General features: G+C 38.7%; 1 protein-coding gene across 1 annotated transcript in view; it reads left to right on the top strand.

The window, feature by feature from the left end:
• Positions 1-16,070, top strand: part of SLC9A9 (solute carrier family 9, subfamily A (NHE9, cation proton antiporter 9), member 9) — a 652,487-nt gene that overhangs the window by 153,636 nt on the left and 482,781 nt on the right. Inside the window, exon 7 of the mRNA XM_012647423.1 lies at positions 15,613-15,728. Coding sequence (XP_012502877.1) covers positions 15,613-15,728 — 116 coding nt within the window. The remainder of the gene's footprint in view (positions 1-15,612; positions 15,729-16,070) is intronic.

The following is a 16,070-nucleotide window of genomic DNA, read 5'->3' as shown; positions in this document are numbered from 1 at the left end:
GGAAAGGGATGCAGTGGGTCCTAGAACCTGAAGAGAGAAGTTTGTGGACAGGACCACCTGAATGGAGCAGTAACAACAAAGTGAGCTCATATAGACTCTGAAGAGAGGGGACTGAAAGAATAAAGAACAGATACCCCAACCTTACTCTTCTTCCCCACCCTGATCTCTTACCAGTGCCCCATCTCCTCCTCTGGTTCAATCTAACCAAAAGAGAGCAAACTTTTCCATTGCTGGAGCCCATGCAGGTCAGCCTCTTGGGGCACAGAGTTGGGTGAAAAGTGGGGAGAAGGGGTGTGGAAGGCATAACCACTTTGAGTATTTTGGCATTTGATCTAAGGACAATGGGAAGTCATTAAAGGGTTTTGAGCATTAGCCTGGACTTGATATTGGATGGATTTGAAACCAATTCAAGAAATAAAATGGCAGTTTAATGATGGATTGCATATGATGAGGAGGTAGGAATGTGTTCAAAGTGACTTCAATTTTCTGAGTGGGAATTGGTGCTTTCTCTGAGAAAAGAGGCGGGCACTGGAGTAACATCAGCGTTCTGGGTAAGATCCTGTGTTCAGACTTAGAGCTAGTGAGTTTGAAGTGCCTGCAGGTCCTCCTCAAAATCAGAAAAGGAGCCTTGGTGTTAAATGTGGTGGAGAGGCTGCTAGACATTCTGTTTAGGGTCATCTGGGAAAACAAAATGAGTTGCTCTCCATTCTTGGGGAGTTAAATGAGTTTTACGAATGTCACCTTTCATCTTGGATGGTTGAGGTATTCGACACAGACAAGGGTAACTTCATCTGTTCTCGTTCTAATCCCAAACTGATCATTTGTGAAGAAGCTGCCGTCAAGTTTGGAAAAATAGTGCTGGTTAATGAGATCAGTATCTGGTGCCAGGTTTTGGATCCTGTCAGACTTGTTTTTATTTTTGCTTTGATAACTGACTAAAGCTAGAAAATATTATCAATTACAAAATTTCCTATCTTATTTTCTTGGTCTTTGCTTTTATCTTAGCTTCAGTTTTTTATAAAACCATAAAGTTTTAGAGTTTGAAATCACTTTAAAAGTCATTTAGTTCCATACCCCCAAATGTGCTCCCCCAAGTATATCTGTATCCTTTTTATAGAATAAACCAGTATCCTCCCTACAGAATACTTAACAAATGCTTAAATTCTCTCAGGGAAGAAAGCTCACTACCTCCCACAAAAGCCCATTCCCACTGCATTCTTTGGATAGTTTTTCAATAGGCTGATCTGACTCTCGGTCATATCCATCCCTTATTTTTTTTTCTTGGCTTTCTAGAGCAATGCAGATTAAATCCTCTTTTTCTCCTCCTTGTGTCCACTCTCCAATTCTCAACTCGAAGTGCCATGTTCCTTTTTTGGCCGTCTTCCAGCCAGCAAACACAGCCTTACAACTCTTGCCCACCTACCATATTTCTCACTCCCTAGTATCTCAGAAGGCATTTTCCAAATGGGGTGTTTTGAACAAGAAATGATGTTAGCTGAGAGCTGTCCGATGCTGGATGCAGTGTTACTTCACTGAACCTTGGGGATGTTATGTTGTTTGCTTGATATTTTCATTGTAAGGATGACTAAATCTATCAAGCTATTTGTGCCTTCTGGGCAAGGCTGCTTTTGCCATCTTCTGCATGGGTACTTCCCTGCTTTCTTCCAAGGACTTGAAGACTGGAAGGGGTGATGTTGGGAGAGGTGGTCCCTTTGACACGTGCCTGCAACAAAACTGCCCACAATCTCAAGAATCGTTTAGGAAAGCAATCTCTTCACAGTGAGGTCTTGGCAACTTTCTATGGTGAAATTAGATGAAAACATATATTTCTATGCTGAAAATAACATATTAAAGGCTTCTCTTGACAGCTCCCACATTGGAGCCTTTCTCAGCTCATTGGTTCTTTATGGAAAATGGTTAATGCTAAGTGGTCTTTTATATTTCCCAAAAAAAATGATGGCTGGAAGAACTAAAGAACCCCTTGGATCTTTCAGCAGTGATTCTCTGGTGATAACATGAAAGAAGGGCTATTGTTATGCCCATTTTATGGACAAGAAAGCTGAAGAAAAGAGGAAATATCTAACCTACCTATGGTCAAAGAGTTAGAAAGTGGCTTATCACAATGGATTGTAACAGTTTATTTACTTCTCTATTACCCCAGTAGATGGCCCATTATCTTTTTCATTTTATGTCCAGCACCTGGCCAGGTGGTAGGCATATATTAGTCACTCAATTGAAAATATATTTTATGGCTTAATAAATACACTTGATTCTTTCCTCTTCTCTGAAACTCATATTTATAAAGGAAGAGTCACTTATTCTTTCTATGTTGTGTCTTTAAATATCAAATCAAGCTTGATAATAGCAGGTGATTTGTTCCCCAAAGGAGTAGAGTTGTTAAGAAATCAAATCATCAACTATTGGCCCATTTATTCTTGGCCCTTATCTGCAGATGGTTCATGTGACCAAGCTCTTTCTTATAACTGAATTTGAAGCTTATTCAAGTCAAATCAAATGAGGAATTGCAAAATTATGTACCTTTCAGTTCAATGCCTAATAGTATAAAGCCAGTCCCTATGTCAAAGGGAAGGGATGGGGCTTAGTGGACAAGTTGTAGAGGCATAAATGTAGAATAAATTATAATAATTGCGTGGTATTGTATAGACCAGATGACTGGGTGATTGTCAGAAATGTTTCCATAGACTGGTCAGTACTAGCCCTGTGTAGATCTAGCCCTGTAGTTTGGTCAGTTAATATTATGTCAGGGACACTTAGGCATAACAAGTTTTAGCAATCAAATTACCTTCTTTAATAGATACTTGTATTGCTGAAGTGGTGAGGAACAGAAGTAGTGATCTCAACACTCAGAATCTATAAGGAGATAATTACTTCATAACAGTACATGTTTTATTGCTCCACTGCTCTAAAGCAGTAGTCCCCAAACTTTCTGGCGCCAGGGACCATTTTTGTGGAAAATAATTTTTCCATGGACTGGGGCTGAGGTGGGGGATGGTTTCGGGATGATTCAAGCACATTACATGTATTGTGCACTTTACTTGTATTATTATTACATTATAATATATAATGAAATAATTACACAATTCACCATAGCAAGGGATCCCTGCTCTAAAGTATTTTGGTGCTTTCTCCCATAAGTGAGTAAACTCTGTTTTTAGAAGAGAAGCCTATAAAAACAGTCTGCTCTTAACAGTGATTTGAAATATTATGAAAGAAGTTCACTTTACAAGTACAAAGGAATTTTCAGTAACAAGTTGTAGTACATGCATCATAAGCAAAACAGGCCATTTGAAGCTAACCATTTTAGATTTAAAAGGTTTTGAAATATATATTGACATGGTTGAAAATGAAGAATCAAGGCAAGTAATTGATGTTTGGTTTTCACCACTCACAAGATAAATTGTTCATTCTATCTTGTCCCTAATAAAGATAATATATTTTAAAGCCATCAATCAAAGAGTAAATAGCATAATGTCTTAATTTGAGCTAAATATGTTTAAAGCGTCTGCATTATTTATGAGCTTGTTACTGGCTGGAAAATTGATCTGATTAGGGAAAATCCACAGAGTTGCATTTTCTTGGTATTTACATTCTAGTGCAACCAGCAATGAGCCCTAGGGTTTCAAACGGTACAGCTGAAGAACATAAATATACTTTAGGGAACAGGAAAAGAAATGGAAAATTTTTTGAGTGATAGATTAGGCAAGTTATATTCAAATCACAGGTTTTATTCCCTTTGCTGAAATCTCAGACAGCAGAGAGTCTGCGGAAATTGCCAGTTCTGCTGAACTCTCTTTACGAGAAATCTGGTTCTGCTACTAACCAGGGTTAATGTGACCAAGCCATTAACCTGATTGGGATTTGGTTTCTATATTTTTAAAATAAGAGATTCTTGACTGAATAATTTCTAAGTTGGTTTTTTTCTTCCTGATCTAAACAACTAATTCCAAATAGTGTTTCCATTTCATACTGGAGGAAAAATGGCAGATCACAAGCTGTAGGGGGCAGTGGATGAGCCCTTAAGCCCCTGTGGCAGTTACTTCATTTCCGAAAGGAGAATAATGGATCTTGATTTTTATCCACCGCCCAGGGGAATGAGAGTAAATGAAGTCACAGTCATACATGTGTTTTTAAAGGTGAAAAGCCATGGCCAAGGGCTGGGTGTGAGTACACAGGGCAGCAGGATCCTCTCTTGCTGGTTTTGCCTGGGTACATTTTATACTTTGAAATATTTTTGACTCAAAAGCTTCCTTACTTGTTATTAAACAAGGATTGTGTGTATATAAATGTATGTGTGTATATATGTGTCTGTATAATGTATGTACACACACACACATCTACATGTTTGCATCGCCAATCACAGCTTCTGAGTTGATGTAATTCATCCCAAAGCAAAAAAACCTGTTGTTTTACTAAACCAACATGTATTCCTTAAATAAACATGCAATTTATGCTAGGATTTTTTTAATATTAAAATGAAAAACTTGAGGATTCTCTTTACTACTTTTAAAAAGTAGGGAGGACTTTGCAGCATCAGATGCATCAGATGTGCTGAAGCCAGAGCAATGATTAGTCTCTTTCCCTACCGTCAGGGCACCGGGAAAACAAGTCTCTCTCAGGCTACAGATCAAAGGGATAATGGAGGTCTGTTACATTTTACATTTTAGTGAGCGACGCATTCTTTCACTCCCTCTCTCCCACCACTTTTTTCATTTTCTATGAGGAGCTCCAAATTGGAATCATGAGCTAACAGTGCCTTGAATCTGCGCATGCTATTCAGTGATAATGCTATTCAATAATCATTGTTTCTCATCAACAAATCAGCAGGAAGACCAAGTCACTGAGCAGTGAGTATTGAGTGCTTATCTATATGTGGACCTGTATTAATTGCATCTCAGGCAGCTCCATTTGTGAATTCAAAGTGCTGTTCCTTAAGGAAATTATCATCAGGGCACACTAATGGCTGAGCTGTTTTGCTTAATTCCCAGTGTCCTCATTTAGAGTTTCATACTCAAAGTGTGGCCTGGGAAAAGCATCAACATCCCCACCTGGGATTTTATTAGAAATGCAGATTCTCAGGCCCCACCCCAGGCCTCCTGATCCCCAGGTATTTGGTCTGGACATTAGAGTACAAGAAGTGGTGATTTAGGGCACTTGCTCTGGACCCCAGCTGCATTTTGAAACAGTGAAGGAACTTTAAAAAATACCGATACCTGAGTCCCACCTACAGAGATTCTGATTTTCTTGGTCTGGGGTACAGTCTGGGCACTACGATGTTCGAAGCTCCTCATGTGATTCTAATTGCAGCAGAACTTGAGATCACTAAATTAGACAATATAGCAGCACATGGTGGAAGAATCCATCGAACGATATTTCCCAAACTTTGCTCTCCACCACCGTGTGGTGCCTCCCACTTGTCTTGGTGGCCCGTATTACAGTTCCCTGTAGTGACTCTCCTCCCTGCTCCTCCCACCACAACTCACATCTGATCCCATCTGTCCTTTAGGACAGACTAACCTCCAACGTCTTCTTCCCCAGACCATGGTTCTCCTTCCCTTCTCTGAAACCTTTATCACTTTAGCTTTAGCTTTCTTATAGAACTAGTTATTTTTTTTACTTAGTGGTCAGTTACTTACACATGCTGCTTATCCCTTCTTCCAAGCTGTGGGCTCCTAGAGGACAGAAGTCACATCCTCTTAGCTCCTTTGTACCTAGCAAGCCTGAGCAATGTGTGCATGGAACAGAGATGGGAACAGAAAGGAGAGAAGGCAGAACAGCCCAGGTGGGGTGTCTCTTTTCTAATTAGTCAGGTGAGAGGGGCATACAAAGAATGTGTGGGTGGAATTTAGGACGCAGATGAAATAAAGGAAAGACCTTTGTAAACCAGGTGAGAGGACAGACACTGAGGACAAAGTTGAAAGAGGGATGGAAGTGAGAGAGCAGTAATTAGATCCAGTGAGTGCTAAGCTAAGAATGGTTTTCTGATAGGAGGAGAAGGTAGGATACCCAGGGAGTAGAGAAAGGTGAGGAGCTGAGATTTCTCAGAATGTTTTAGGGTCCAGACCTCCCAAGATGCTGGTGCAGGCTGGCCAGTTCTGCAAGGGCAATTGTCATTTGGGGTAGATGGTAGCTTCAGTGAATGTGGCTGAGTCTCACGCTACTTTCGTTGTTCCTCTCCTGCCTTCATTGCTTTCTCAGTCTTCTCCCCTGGGTGAGCTTCAGGTGGGTCAGAGAGCAGCTGGGAGGGTCAGTGGGGCTCTGTGCTGAATGCAGGCCCTGGGAGTGATCCCCTTTCACATTTGAATGGGCCAACATGCTCCCCAGGAGTGGACATGATAGACATATGATCAGGATGCTTCATCAGGTTCTCACCTATGTGTGATTCATCTTTGAGTAGATCTCTACCCCCTACTGCGTGTCAGCATTGTGATTTATGCCCATTCCATATTCATGCTTGGGATTTATATCACATTTCCTCTAAGAACCTTGAAGCTCTTCACAGAGGGAGGCTTGATTCCCTGCAGGCAGCTGTGAAGGCTGCTGCAGCCGCAGGAACTGACACTAAAATGCAAGGGGGAAGGAAACCTCCAGAGGAGGCCGAGGAAGGTGTTGTGTTGGCAGGCAAGGAGGCAGCAGAGTATATGGCAGTGGACTCACTTAACTTTGTTCTAAGTGTGTCAATGTCCCGGAGCCTGGGCCCCCAGCTGTGATTAAAGAACAGTGTATTTCATCACAACCGTTTGTCTGCAGGCTTTACTATTCTTAAAAAAAATGTGATGGCCACTTCTAGGCCCACAGGAAGCAAGATGTAGAACTGGCTTGAAGGGAAATCACAGAAGACATGGTGCTTTCTGTGTCCTCTTCCAGCCAAGCTAAACATCTAAAAGAAATGTCTTCTAGGCCATAATGACCCATTGTGATATGTCAAAGACATTCTACAAGTAACAGAGAACGTGAAAGTTGGCTTTTTGAATTTTGGAAACCAAAACAAAGCTATCTTAAATTTTCTACTTAGTATCAAATAGCAAAAAGGAATGCGTGTTTAAATCTCATTTCTACCATTTCTTGGGTTTCCCTCTTTATAAAATAAGAATCATGATGGCTGCTCAACTGGTGTGTGTGTATGTGTGTAAAGATTTAAAAATATATAAAATACACTAATATGGTGCTTGGCACAGAGTAGGTACTCAATGTTTGTTCCCTCTCCCCTATGTATTTTTATTCTTACAATAGTCTTCTTAATTCTTAGGACCAGTGAGCCCCCTTCCAATGACAGGTAAGTGCCCTGAGAACCACGGGGTATAACACACCTAAGAAGAGAGAAGAGGCCTGGACAGAGAGAACTGGGGGTGTACAGTTGTTTGTGTGATGGCCCTTGCAAACAAAACTTTTGGGTGGTTGAATGTTCTAGCACAGAATTTCCCAACACATTCACACCCCTGACAATGAAACCTCTCCTCCTGGTTCTCCACCTTCTTACTACCGCTGCCTCATTCCCTGACCAGCCTCTTCTTTCAGATTCAGGACAAAAACATCAGATGCAATTATCCCTGTCTTCTAAGGACTGTCTCCCTCCACCTCTTTTAAAGGAGAGAGGATTAAGGCAGTTAGTCAGCAGTCTTCATGGATCCTTGTTCAAGATATGTGATGTAGGAACTGGACAGGGGCTCACCGTCACCATAGCAGAGCTGAGTGGACTTCACCTGGCCCCTCATTTTCTTTTAACCTGCCCATAAGTCATCCAACTGACTCCCTCATCATCTTTTTCTTCACTACCCTCTGATGAAACAGAAGGAACGAAGTCTGGAGACCAGTGGGAATAGTGGAGTAGACCAAGAGGGCCAGCTGGCATTATAAGATCTGAGCAGCCACTCCGTCTACAGCAGGGCTCCATAGGCTTTTTAGACCCCTTGGGGCAGAACAGTCCATACTGGGCTCTAAGGTAAAATGTGTAAGTGGAGCCACAGCTCAATCAGGACAAGCATCTCCCCTTCATCTCTACACTACACACAGGTGAGAACTTGGGTAGCAGATGGTGATTGTCCCATGGATTGCCAGAGGAGAGATTTCATTTGTCCATTAGGTTTTGTACTGTTTCAAAAAAAAAAAAAAAACACCTTCAGGAGGAAAGGTTTTGCAATGTAGAGGAAAAAAATTGGAATCTGTGACATTCTACATATAGATGGAACATTGTGGGCAGTCCCCTTACTTAGATGTGTCTTTCAGGTTCAGTACATATGCCACCTTCCTTTCAGAGGCTTTCCTGAGTCCTTAAGTAAAAGAGAGCTACTTCTCCCCTATGAACCTGATCTGCATCTCACATAGGACACTTAGCACTTTCTGCCATGTCCCCTGCTTATGTAGGTGACTTCTCTCTCCTTCCTGAGGGCAGAAATCATGAGTCTGACTCAACTTTGCATTTCTCAAAAGACTTAGTAAAGATTTTTATGATAGCAAATGCTTAATATACATACATGGAGTGTGAGAAACAGTGACAAAAGAGTCATTTCCTTGACACCTGTAGGAAACATGTGGTCCTATAGACCCTCTAAGACCCTCCTCATTCTACCACTCAAAGTGAGACGCACCATCTCATGCCACTAATCCTGATAAATCAGAATTATCATTTTGTACTCCTGTTTGGGGGCCCCCATGAAATATGAACTACTTCATAGCATCTCCTTACCTCTTTGCAACCAACTCAAGTCTCACCCCAATCCTCCTTTTCTGTCTGGAGAAAGACCTGCCCTCCTCATAGCCAAACTTCTCAGAAGGGTTGAACATGTTGCTTGTCTCAATTTTCTCATTTTCCATGGGCCATTCCACCCATTCTAATCTTGTTTTAGTTCCCACACTCTTAATGACTCTAAATAAAATGGCTCACTGGCAACATTCAACCCTATTTATTATGCCCTTCTTGAAACACTTTTTTCCCTTGACTTCTGTGACACTCTGATAAATTTCTACTCATGTCTTCGTTGACTGATTCTTGGTCTCCTCTTTTGGCTCATTCTCCTCAACCTGCCCTTCAAATCTCAGAATTCCCCAGACCTCAATCATGGGCCCTCTTTCACTGTATGTTTTCTCTGGAATTTTATGCACATACAAGGTTGCGATAATATACACCACACAGTGTCTGCTCTCAAATCTGTCTCCTAAGCAAACTCTTCATTGAGATCTAAATCCTTATATCCAACAGTCTGTCTCATCAGCTCCTCAATCTCAACATTTCTAAAATTGAATTTGTGATGGCTCCCATAAAATAAAGTCCCCCTTCAATGTTCCCCAGCTGGTAGAAGTATGCACGTGTACATTCTGTACTTCTTTCCATAGCACTTAACCATAATATGAATAAAATAATAAATCATAAATGACCTATTAACTGACTTCTCCAATAGAATATAAGCTCTTTGAGAGTAGAAATTATGTCTATTGGTAATTATTTATTAAACAAATGAGAGTGTCAAAATTAATAAATTCATGAGGGAAGGAATGAATGAATTTGGCTAGACCTTCCCAATCCCATCCAGCCCAGAACTAAGAATTTATGAGTTCTCCGGTGGTGTATTGCCTTTGAATGCATGCTGTAGGAAAAAAAGAAAAATGTGGCACTGAAACTATCCATAAAATTTGAACAAATAAATAAGGAAAGATACCTATCCAGAGGAAAACATTTAGGCATAGAATTCAGAAATTCAGATGCAGATCATAACTTTCATATTGATTTCAGCACCTGTAGGTCCTGGGTTTTCCTACTGCTGAGGAAGCTGATGTAGTGGCCTGTTGCACATGCATTCATGGGCAGGGATGTGGCTCTTCTGACAGTTAACGTGACTGGTACACACAGCTTTGTCTCCAAACTGACAACTTGCTTTGCTTATCCCTAATAATTCAAAAAAAAATGCTTTTTCTGGTGATCTATTTATAATTTTTGAAGGCTATTTTTTAAAAAGAAGAGGGAGAGGAGGAGAAGAAGAAGGAGGAGGGGAAGGATTATTTTAAAATACTAAGATTAGATGGCATATTTAAAAACCACCCAAATGATTGAAACTTTGAGAACTTTTTGTTTTGAAACATTTTCACAACATGGCTTTAGGTGTGGAGCTTTAATGGTATGAAACAAGCTCATGAAATTTAAAATCAGTATGTGTATCATAAACACTCAATAAAGGGTGTGTTGAGCATTTCCTCAAATTCCCTCTTACCCGACATCTTCTATTCGGATGAGTTACATGACTACCATCCTGGGAGACTCTACTCTTTGAGGGCAGGTCATGAATTTCTATCTTTGTATCCTCCATAGCACCAACACATTTTTTCAAAAAATAGCACTCATTGGATATTTGTTAAAATCAATGTTATTAATGATTTTGCTTTTTATGAGGCAGTTTCTGCTTCTTCCCACTCCTGAAGCCCAAACTGTCCCTAACCTCAGACTGATCACTGGAGGACAGCTCACTCGGGTTTGCCGTCTTCAGGGCCCTGCATGCACTGTGCTTCACCAGATTCCCTCTCCCCATCAGACTATATCTGTCTTGTATCCTGAGCCATCTGAAATGCCTTCGTCGAGTGCAAATAGGATGAATATACCACTCTGTGAGAATATGGTGGCTGCTAATGGGTGGCTTCATTTTTTAGCCTCTCAGTTAATGTATTTATAATTAACTGGTTTTTATTAATAATAATGTAGCAACAATGACAATAGCTACCATTTATAAGCATGGCTGACATATAGTAGATGCAGAGTAATTATTGGCCTATTATAGTTAGCAGTGATAATGACCATTGTTACATTAGTAATAACACAATGACCATAATGAGCTTGTACTAGCCTGGGCTTTTTTATTTTTATTGTTTTTTGTATTATCTCAAGGAAGCAACTGGAATTGTAGTTAACTTAGGTCCAGGAGCTGATTTGGAGTAATGAGTCATTTACATTCTTTGTTTAAAAAAGCAAACTGCGTGTGTGTTTGTGTGTTTTTGTGCATCCACACACATGGCGTGTTTCTCCTGATTTCAAAAGGAATTCAAAAGAATCATAGAGTCAGTGGTTAAGTGTGTAGGCTTTGATCTCCTACTTTCTGGATTCAAGTCTAGGTCTGTGACCTTAGAAAAGTTACTTAACATCTCTGGGTCCTAATTTTCTTATTTTTTAAAAAAGATAATTATAGTACCTAACTCATAGGATTATGATTAAATGACATAATAAATGTCTATTGTGTTCATGTTAACACTCTCTAACGTACATTGTTTATTTTTATTATGGTTGCTATTTTAAAAGAACTGGAAAAATGCAGAAAAGCAAAAACATTTAATTCAATGATATAGCCACTATTAACATGAACATTGGACTATATGTTTCTAGTTTTTTCTATTCATATATATGTCTAAGTATATTCACTTTTTATAAAATTAGAAATTGTCATTATTTTGTTTTAATAATTTATTTTTCCGTGCCCAGTATAATTTATTTTGTGTACCACTTTACAATTTGTTTTATCAATTTACTTCTTTGTGCCCAATATATATTCTTTTTTTTTTTTTTTTTTAAGACAGAGTCTCACTCTGTTGCCCTGGATAGAGTGAGTGCCGTGGCGTTAGCCTAGCTCACAGCAACCTCAAACTCGTGGGCTCAAGCGATCCTTCTGCCTCAGCCTCCAGAGTAGCTGGGACTACAGGCATGTGCCACCATGCCCGGCTAATTTTTTCTACATATTTTTAGTTGTCCGATTAATTTCTTTCTATTTTTTTAGTAGAAATGGGATCTTGCTCTTGCTCAGGCTGGTCTCGAACTCCTGAGCTCAAACAATCCGCCCACCTCGGCCTCCCAGAGTGCTGGGATTACAGGTGTGAGCCACCGTGCCCAGCCACCCAATATATATTCTTACCTATAGTTTTAATGGTTGCATTTTAGTCCCTTATATGTATGTTCTATTATTTATTCATTGGACATGTAGTTTGCTTTGAATTTTTTACTACTATAAAAGTGACCCGAAGTAACCTAAATATACACCTTTTGGTATATATTTGATTAATTTCTTGGTATAAATTTATAGGAAACCATTTAATAAGCTATACAATATTTTTAAAAATTAATACTTTTGAAATAAACTGCCAATTGGCTTCCATAAGGACTTTAATTTCATTTCCAGCAATAGCACATGAGGTTTCTAGTTTCCACATAACCCTGCCAAGTCTGGGTGGTATATATACATATTTTTTTATATTATCCTATTTAATGGCTTCTACACAAAATTGAACAAGTCATTTTAATTCTGAGCCTCAGAGCCTGTAAAATTAGCTAATGGGTATAGAATTCAGAAATATCATCACAGATCACAAAGTTTATATTGATTCCAGACCCCACTGATGTTCAATGTTGGAAGTGTAGTTCAAATGAGAAAGGACCATATTGAAGTTGGACTAACACCAGAAAAGGCTGGGGGATGAATATCAGGGAGCATTTCTCTGGTAACGCCATGACTGTCCATAATGCCCCAGTACTGATCAGATTTGCAGATTCCAATTCAGAGAGTGATGCGGATAACAGATATAATTTAAATTTCTGATTATTTTTGATTGCTATCTATCCTGCTAAACTGCATGCTTCGTGAGGATAGGGATCTTCTTTCACTGATATATCTTAAGCACTTAGCACAGAGCCTGACACATAGTAGGGGTTCAATAATAAATATCTATTGAATGAATAAATAATCTGAATGATGCTACCCTATACCTGTCAAGTGACTGTATATCTGGTAACTGGCAGTGTGTTCTCCCCTGGGTTGGTGTGGATGAGCTGCCATGAATGAAGCCTCTTGCATTTGCCTCTTCCTACCTCCCTCTGCTGTGTCCCACTGGCATAAACTTTCAGATGTTTAATACCTTCAGCCTGGTTAAGATACTAGAATCCACACTCTGAAAGCAATGTTGAGCCTCTGTGCTCTAACCTATTGTGGATTGGCTTAACAGTTTTACTCAGAGGGTGGTGTTCCTTCCCAGTTTTTAGGGATATTGCATTGCTGCCCCTTTGAACTACCTAGAACAATTACCTCATGGGGTCATTTGGAGTATATTATATGCGATATCACACAAAATATAGAACTGATGATCTGGGCAATAATAGTATGCTGGTTAAGCTCAGGCTCTGGAGCCAGACCATCTCAATTCAAATCTGGGCTTTACAATTTACTAGCTGTGTCACCTTAAGCAAATTACTTAATCACAATGTGTTTCTCATCCAAAAATACAAATAGCAATACTTACCTTATAGGATAGTGTATAGATTAAATGAGTTAAAAATGTGTGAAGAAGTAAAAGTCATAAGCAAATGCTACCTGCTATTTTGATCATTATTATTAGCTTTAATGAACTCAGTGAGAAGTTACTATGTGATGCACACCAAATATATATTATTTCAGTTAATTCTTAAAACAACTCTATGGGCTACTGTTATTATCCCTATTTCATTAATAAAAATATTGAGGTTCAGAAAGTTTTAGTAATACCCTAAAATCGTATAGCCAGTAAGTGGCAGAGCCTGAATTTAAATGCAGGTATGTCTGAAATATTCTTTCATAGAAATTTTTCTTAATAGAATTTGAAATGTGTGCATTCTTGTTGACATTATAATTTCTAATATCTGATTTTTAGGCTTTTTAACCATGCTGGAGACCTCAGAACATTTTTCAAAAAACTAACTTTAAATGCATTTAAATATTCATATTTAAACATCCATTGGTTCAGAGATCTATAGTTTCGAAAGACTCTTACAGTTCTTAAATTATACTGTGGTCCAGTTTACTAGTCTCTGTATTTTATCTTCTAGGATTTTAGCAAAATCAGTCAAATAAATAATACAAATTAAAAATTAAAACCTACAGAATGGCAAATGATATCCAAAATAGACAATTTGCATTCCATCTTGTAGGGATAGTAAGGTTATAAAACCTTTCCTTGATCTAGTTTCATTCTTCTACATGTAGCTATCCAGTTTTCCCAGCACCATTTGTTGAAAAGAGGTTCTTTTCCCCAGTGTATATTTTTGTCAGCTTTGTCAAAGATTAGATTACCATATGCGGATGGTTTCATCTCTGGATTCTCAGTTCTGTTACAGAGGTCATTGTCTCTGTTCTTGTGCCAGTACCATGCTGTTTTAGTTACTATAGCCTCGTAGTACAGCTTGAAGTCTGGTAGAATGATGCCTCCCAGTTTGTTCCTTTTACTTAAGATTGCTTTGGCTATTTGAGGTCTTTTCTGGTTCCATACAAAGCATAGAATTATTTTTTCCAGATCTGTAAAGAATGATAATGGGATTTTGATAGGGATTGCATTAATTCTGTAGATCATTTTAGGTAGTATGGACATTTTAACAATATTGATTCTACCAATCCATGAGCAAGGTAGGTTTTTCCATCTGTTTACATCTTCTACAATTTCTTTTTTTAGTGTTTTGTAGTTCTCCCTGTATAAGTCTCTCACATCTTTCATTAAATATATTCCTAGGTATTTAATTTTCTTTGAGGCTATTGTAAAAGGGATTGCATTTTTGATTTGATCCTCAGCTTGACTGTTCTTGGCATATATGAATGCCAGATTTGTGTGTATTGATTTTGTATCCTGAGACTTTGCTGAATTCATTTATCAAGTTCTAGGAGTCTCTTAGATGAGTCCTTGGGGTTTTCTAGATATAATATCATATCATCGGCAAAGAGCGAGAGTTTGATCTCGTCTGTCCCCATTTGGACCCCCTTAATACCCCTCTCTTGCCTAATTGCTCTGGCAAGGATTTCGAGCACTATGTTGAATAGAAGTGGAGATAGAGGGCAGCCTTGTCTAGTTCCAGTTCTAAGTGGGAATGGTTTCAATTTTTCCCCATTCAATATGACATTGGCAGTGAGTTTGTTGTTTTAAATCAACCAGTGTGAATTTTAACCAGCAGATTTCTGCATTCTCAAATAAATCACTTGTATCAAATTCAAAATAAATAAATAAAAAAACCTTTCCTTGAAAGATCAAAACATGACCATTTCTGTATTCATTTTCAACAGTGAGTTGAAGTTACACATGCTCTAGCCTAACAGTGATTCTCTACCTAGTGTGGAAGTGTCCTGACACCAGGAGTAGTGGAGACTCATCTATTGAAAATGACTAAGTGCCCTGAAAGTGGCCATTTCCTTCTGATAGCAGTGACAGACTTAAAATTTGAACTCTTTTCAGACACCCCCAGCAGATAAAACAAGGAAAACTGAAAAGCAATCCATTTACAGATGTCAACACAGCTGCTGTATTTGTGGGCATGATTTGCTGTGACACATTTGATGGATTATTTTTTATATCCTTAAGATTTATCTTGTCTTCATTGAACTATACTATAAAGTGTTCTGTTATCTTTTGCCAGGTGAATGAATTGTGATATCTGGTAAAAGTGTCTTTTATAGGCAAGAGATTACAGTGCACAGAGAGCTAGCATGGCCTTAGTTGGCAGGAGAGTGGTAATTTTTGCATGACACATATTAGAATGTTGGTTACAACAGCATGGGTTTACACAGAGTTTAACTTGATGTTTGAAAATCTTATTTTTCTCTTCAACAGGTTAATTACGTATGGTTTTGTGAAGGCTATGATACATGGTGGCCAGTTGAAAAATGGAGACTTTCATTTCACTGACTGTTTATTTTTTGGTTCTCTGATGTCTGCTACAGATCCAGGTAATTGCTCAAATAATATGTTTCCTTCTTTTAAAGACTCAAACATTTAAATTGAATGTTTCTCCCAAGACCATCACCTAAGTCTACGTAATAATAATTCCTTATTCCTCTTCACTTGCAGTTGACACATCTGTTAGTAACAAAAAGAAACAGGTGAATATTCTAATAGTGCTTAAGAAATTGGTCAGAAAGCAATCTCAGTAGTGAGAAAGACTCTTTAAAGTTATTATAGTTTATTTCTCTAGAACAGGTAGCCATTTTGAGTTATAGTTCTTAATTTTTCTCCATTGAACATATCCTTTCTTTCAAAAGTGATCTATTGAATTAAATGACCTAAAATAT

Source organism: Propithecus coquereli, unplaced genomic scaffold, assembly GCF_000956105.1.
Source record: "Propithecus coquereli isolate 6110/MARCELLA unplaced genomic scaffold, Pcoq_1.0 Scaffold268, whole genome shotgun sequence".
NCBI lineage: Eukaryota > Metazoa > Chordata > Mammalia > Primates > Indriidae > Propithecus > Propithecus coquereli.
The sequence above is the reverse complement of the archived record's forward strand: the minus strand, read 5'-3'. Positions and strand labels throughout refer to the sequence as shown.